The sequence below is a fragment of the Lissotriton vulgaris genome, chromosome 8, assembly GCF_964263255.1.
Source record: "Lissotriton vulgaris chromosome 8, aLisVul1.2, whole genome shotgun sequence".
Taxonomy (NCBI): domain Eukaryota; kingdom Metazoa; phylum Chordata; class Amphibia; order Caudata; family Salamandridae; genus Lissotriton; species Lissotriton vulgaris.
The window spans coordinates 1,511,648,472-1,511,654,471 of record NC_141696.1 but is presented as its reverse complement, the minus strand read 5'-3'; the positions used below and the strand labels follow the sequence as shown (position 1 = coordinate 1,511,654,471).

Sequence of the window (6,000 nt, the reverse complement as noted above, 5' to 3'; positions counted from 1 at the left end):
AGATCCGCTTAGGGAGACTAGAACCTCCGCATTTGGCGCATGTCTAGCTCCTGGCTGACTGACATGAACAAGAAGACTGTCAGGCTGATCTTTGTTCAGCCTGACAGATACTCTTCTTGTTGAGTAAAATGTGGAGGCAGGGCCCCTTCACCCGTACGGACCGGCCGTGGCTGCTGTGTTCCTGACATCAGCGGGCTGAGACACAGGGTGTTTCTTTTCTGTCCATCTCCCTTCCAGTTTTCCCCTTGTATTGTCACTTCAGTTTCTGGAGTTCATTACATGTCTTATTTGCCTACATTTGGATTGTAAATTCATCTTTCTCAAATCATTTGGTTTGAGCCAAAATTTGGTTCAAAACTAATAGTAAAGTTTTTTTTATTTTAATTGGTGGGAATCCCTCTTTCTCAACATTCCCCCTCCACTCCTATCTCATTTCTTCCTCACACTTCTCAGATTCTCCACTTCATTCCTTCCTTCTCTACTTTCCCCGCCAGTTTCTCTTCCAATAATTGTTAAAGGAGTGGGGTGACCCTGCAAGACCCTTTTTTACACCTTCTTACAGGCACTCCTCTTGGCCCTGTACTTCCTCTTTCCTCCCGTATCTGCATTCTTATTTAGTTTTTTCTGTTACATCCTTCTCTTTTGCCCTCATTGTCTAACTATTTCCCCTTACTCACTAATTGTTTTTACACTCTGGGTACCAAAAGCTTGTTCTGTGTTTTTTTAAGTCATCCTCAAGTCATCCATCAAAGTATCCCCTTCTATCAAAGAAACATGTCAGCCGAAGGTTAATGGTTTTGTCCATTTTATTTGGCTTGCAGACCACAAAAATAACAACGCAACAAAAAACTTAGAAAAACACAGAATAAATGCTTGTAACAATCATCTGGAATATGGGTACACACAAATGAAAGAAGGCGCAGACACAGGCAGCCGAGACAATTTGTGTTTCTTTTTCCGTATGGTTTATAATACTGAAAATGAATAAATGTAATAAAATAATACAAAAAAAACAGGACAGCACCTTTCAAAGTAAACAGCAACAGAAATACTGCTTGGAATTGAAGGGGAACTGACTCCCCACAAAAATACGTGGTCAAACTGTAGTCAAAAGTGATGTAACAGAATTTCAACAGCTGTAAAGTAGACAACAGTACATGTTATTTGCCTTAGGGCGGCAGCAGAACAAATCCTTCTGATTTTAACCCTGTCTCACATCTGACACTATTCCATTGATCTAAGTAAACTGAACAAGCTGATTGTAATGGCCGCCATGCACAAGGAGGGAACAAGATGGCCGCCACAAGCACGCCACATCGCACCTGGGGTAAAATTATGGTTCTTTAAAATTTCAGTCGAAGCATCGTAAAAGACACTTCTTTTTAAAGAAAGAGGGCTTTGCTAGAGGTTTGCCCTCAATATAAACATTGATAAGACATGTGTGGAAGTTGAGAGCTTTTGTGGTTTAGTAGGAATGGGAGGTCACCGAGCAGCAGTTATGTCTATGCTTTAGGAAAGGTAGACATGCTGTTGTCACCAGAACCCTCCATTTCCACTTTCTGCTAATGTGTCTTTTAACAGAACTGCCATTGGTTCCTTGGTGGCAGTGACTAATGTTTCGCGTCCCATTTAACTGTGGTAAATGCAAATACTTGTCCTTTTACCACACCCCACTTATGCTACGCGTGGAGCTTTGTTCAAGCGGCAGCATACTCCGACTTCATTCAATAGCATCTGTGTGAAAAGTGGTAGGCTTGACTGTCTACCACCAACTCAACCACTCAATGTATTACTGTTGCCTAGTATGACCCGGCCGCCCCGTGCACCAAGCCGCCAACCAGGATGGGCCTTACTTTCAAAATGTGGTTACAAAAGTGGGCGTGATTATCTTTAGGAATTCCCGGATGATTTTGTGGAACTTTCTATTGCATTTTCACCTGAGATGTGAACATTAATTTGGATCAATTCGCTGGAACACACCTAGCCACCCTACAGAGGATTTTGATCCATCGTCCTACATCAGCAGGTGAAAGGGATTAGACGTGTAACCAGCTTTGCAACTGAGATGGTCTTTCAGGCATAGTTACGCGCTTTCCTCAATACATATAGGGCAGAAATGAATCCAAAATCATTTGAAGAATTGTGGCCATACATCAAAAATAACCATGGTGGTACAAGAAGGATGCCTGACCACCCAAGACCAGATCCTCTTGCGGCGCAGCTGGAGACATCATGCTCTTTGGCTTTTGTGCACGAAACTTGAATGATGACGTCACCAGCAGAAAAACGAGACCATTGGTTTTGGGTGGAAGAAATGGCTTTACCACGAGAACCTCAAGTGCGCATTTTCATCTTATTTTGAAGACGAAAAATCAATAACATTGTTTGATTTCGAAGCACCACATGGTAATGCAATATGTTAAATAACAAAACAAAAAATACTGCTAGCTAGGAATACAAAATGATATTTTGTAAATAAAAAAAAGTTTTAAAAAATGGGAATGGTTAGCTAGTCCTTGACATGGTTAAAAGTAGCACCTACATGGAGCGTCAGGGTAGCCGGTGCAAAAACAGTGGAAGGGAGCAGGCGAGGCATGCATTTAACGGATGGGTAGCAGAGAAGAAGCACAGGCTAGTAAAAAGACATGTGGAGAAGTGGGGCAGAGGAGTCGACCCTTTCATTCCCCCCAAAAGTTATCCAAGGACTTTAATGGAGGCAGCAGCTGTGATGGGGACCTGCTAGAACTAGGTGCACTATTGAACAAAAATTACTCTGTCCACCACCCAAGGGGTCTAAAATGTATCAGAGAAGTGGCTTGTGGGACAGAGGGTGGGTCTACCTTATTTTTTTTTACTTTTTTACTCATGAAAACAGAGTGCAATAACACATTTTGCAAAAACACAGACTCCTAAGTAAAGTCTTTCAAAATCTAAAACTTAAATGCGGTAACTATCTCTCTCCAAATTTACAACCTGTATTTAATTCCTAAATGCAGCCAAGCTCACTTCCCACAAATTTAAGGCTGTGTTAATTTACCATTCAAAGGCGGCATCTCCCATATTCAGGGGCAAGTGTCCGGATTTGGGGCAGTTCCAAGTTCAAAAGGGGGATATTGATTAAGGTCGACATCTGGTACTCTATGTTTAGAAGTCTATGTTTTTTTGTAAAAGATGTTCTAAAAGTTTGTGTTTTCTCATCCTCCCATTGTAATGCCTCAATATGGGGCCACAGAGCAGCACAACATGCTTTGTTGCAGGCAAAGTGCTGAAAAAAGTAGCTCTTGAGTTTCGGGGTGATGATACCCCCTTCTCCAAACACACATGCTTTAAGTTTCAGACCCCATACAATAAAATGATCCTCACATCCTGTTATCAGTCTCTCAAGTGCGTCGCCATTGGAGTCGGCGGTCCTTGTCGCGAGATGTTACTCACTGCCTAACTCCATCAGTTGCCCCATACAGAGCTTGCGTGTAATTGGTTTCTGAAACACTTACAGCTGTAAAAGACTGCTAGCTTTTATCTACTCACTCCCAAAATAAAACCCTGCAGTGCCTACCTACTTCTTGTTTCCCCTTCGGATAGGTACCAAAGTTTAGTGCCCGGCCTTTCTGAGTAGTGAGTGGAAAGGGCGGTGGTGGGGAGGGGGCGGAATCAGGGCACCTTGCTTCCTCGTGTCACTTCCTTCACCCCTTCCGCTACTTGCGCCTCACCCTACACAGTCAAGTTGGTTTGGTTACTGATGTAAAACAACCGGTTTAAATTTCCCACAAAAAAAATACAAGAGATTTGACAACCAACACCATACAAGATTCTGGTCTTCAACAGCGCGTATTTCCTCTGGCGGCTTTTTAGACGCAAAGGCTGTTGCCAAGCGCTGACCTCAGTAATAGAATGGACACCATCTGCAGTTTTCTTCCCTTCCCCGTACAAAAATTCTCTGGAAACCCACCCAAGTCTGTTTTTTTAACAAATCCCTAACTGAAATGAACAAAACATATTCGTCAATTAAAAAAAAATTGTCGATATAAATTGCAAATATTCATGATCTGGCAAAAGAAGCTCCCTCTGCGCGTCAAACTCCGCGCCGATGAATAGAGGTGCGCGTGCGTGCTGGGAGCAAATCTTCTTGGCTCCTCCCATGGCAGTGACATCACGTGATCTACATATCCTTGCTGCTCATCTTTTTGGATTTTTCAGCCGTCTCCTTAAGAATGAAAAAATAATAATTAAACGCAGCACTTGACCACAAGAGGCTGACTCTTGTGCTAGAAGATGTTTTGTAGTAGTTGCATTGTTTTTACAAGAGTAGGAATAATCCTGTAGACATTCTGATGTGGTTATGCCAGATGCACAATTTTCATAAGGGAAACTGGGCTAAATCCCACTTCCTCAGAGACACTTTCAGCTTACCTCTACAGAAGGTTGATTTGGAATTTTATTAATTGATCCACATAATAAGACTACTAAACCCATGCAGGGCTGTCATATTCATCACCATACGCTGACTTTCTATTTTACAGATGCTACTGTCCTACTTATCATTAATTGTAGACTATCATGCATTAATGCCGCTTCGCTTATCACCATAAAAAGTTTTAATGTGATGAACTTGTATGCTGTGCTGTTCATCCTCAGGATTGAAATGGTTACTTAACAGTAGGAATAGTTTTGCAGCCTGAGAATTTTCTGAATTTCTATGCTGTGCATCTATTCTGCCATCTAGTGGTGGGGTTCAAAAACGTGTTAGTCCTTCTTCTCCTTCTTTTTTGTTTGTTTTCCCGGTTGTGGTTGTCGTCAACCACTATTTGCTGGTAAGTCCATCCCCTGTGTGACATCATGGTGCCCCCTGGAAGTTTCTGTGCATGGTCGCCATCTTCAGATATATATATATATATTTTTTTTAATGCAGTTTCCCTTGCCTTGTAGTGTTGCCCTCCTCGTCTGTTTTCTCATTCCCCCATTTTGGAGAAGGTGGGTGGGTCGAATGTGAAGGCAGGAAATTTTACAGGCTGTAAAACGACTCCTACTGGTTAGTAACCATTTCATTTTGCAACATAAATCCTTTTCTGGATTCACATGCTGTGCATCTGATTGTGTAGCAGTATTTCGTTCTGGCTGGGCTGAAATGTGGGTACGTTGGCAAACAGGTGTTGCAGTACTCTGTGTCCAACCTGTGCTTCCTTGTACATTAGAATTTCCACACCGTAGTGTTTAGTAAAGGTATGTGGGGAGGACCAAGTTGTGGCCATGAAGATGTCATCAATGGGTATGTTTGCTAGGAATGCTAGGGTTGCACCCTTCTTTCTGGTCAAGTGCGCTCTGGGTCATATAGGAAGGGTCCTTTTTGTTCTAGCAAAGCAGGTTTGTATGGTCTCCACTATCCGTTGTGAGATCATTCTTTCGTCACAAGTGTTCCCTTGCTTGGCCTGACAAATAAGACGAAAAGTTGGTTCCTCTTCCGAAATCCCTTTGTCTCCATTATGTAGTACATTGGCGCTCTTCCCACATCCTGTGTGTGAAGCGCCTTCTCGGCTCATGATTTTGGTTCCTGAAAAAAGGCCAGTAGTTGGATGCTTAAATTGTCGTAGAATTGCCATATGACTTTTGGTAAGAACTGTGGGTTAATTCGTAGGACAACCTTGTCCTTGTGAGTCTGCAGGTATGGTTCTTGTATTGTCAAAGCTTGTAGCACACTGACTCTGCGTAGGGATGTAATTGCTATTAGGAAAACTGTCTTTAGGGACAAAAACTTCAAATCAGTCTTGTGCATTGGGTCAAAAGGCTCGGTCATCAATTGCGTGAGCACTGTGTTTAGGTTCCACATTGGCGTTGTTGCTTCCCTCGGTGGTGCTACTCTTTTTGATCCTTCCAGGAATCTTTTCACCACCGGGAGTGTGAAGAGACAGTTCCCTGTTGTACCTCTGGTTAGGCAACTTTTGTGGCCGCGAAGACCTTTAGTAATGCGTAGGTCAGCCAACTATCCAGTTGGTGGGTGAGGTA

At 42.7% G+C, this 6,000-nt stretch overlaps 1 protein-coding gene across 1 annotated transcript in view; it reads right to left on the bottom strand.

The window, feature by feature from the left end:
• Nucleotides 1–788: 788 nt before the first annotated feature.
• Nucleotides 789–6,000, bottom strand: part of FSTL1 (follistatin like 1) — a 100,061-nt gene continuing 94,849 nt past the window's right edge. Inside the window, exon 11 of the mRNA XM_086935629.1 lies at nt 789–4,204. Coding sequence (XP_086791755.1) covers nt 4,160–4,204 — 45 coding nt within the window. The 3' untranslated portion in view covers nt 789–4,159. The remainder of the gene's footprint in view (nt 4,205–6,000) is intronic.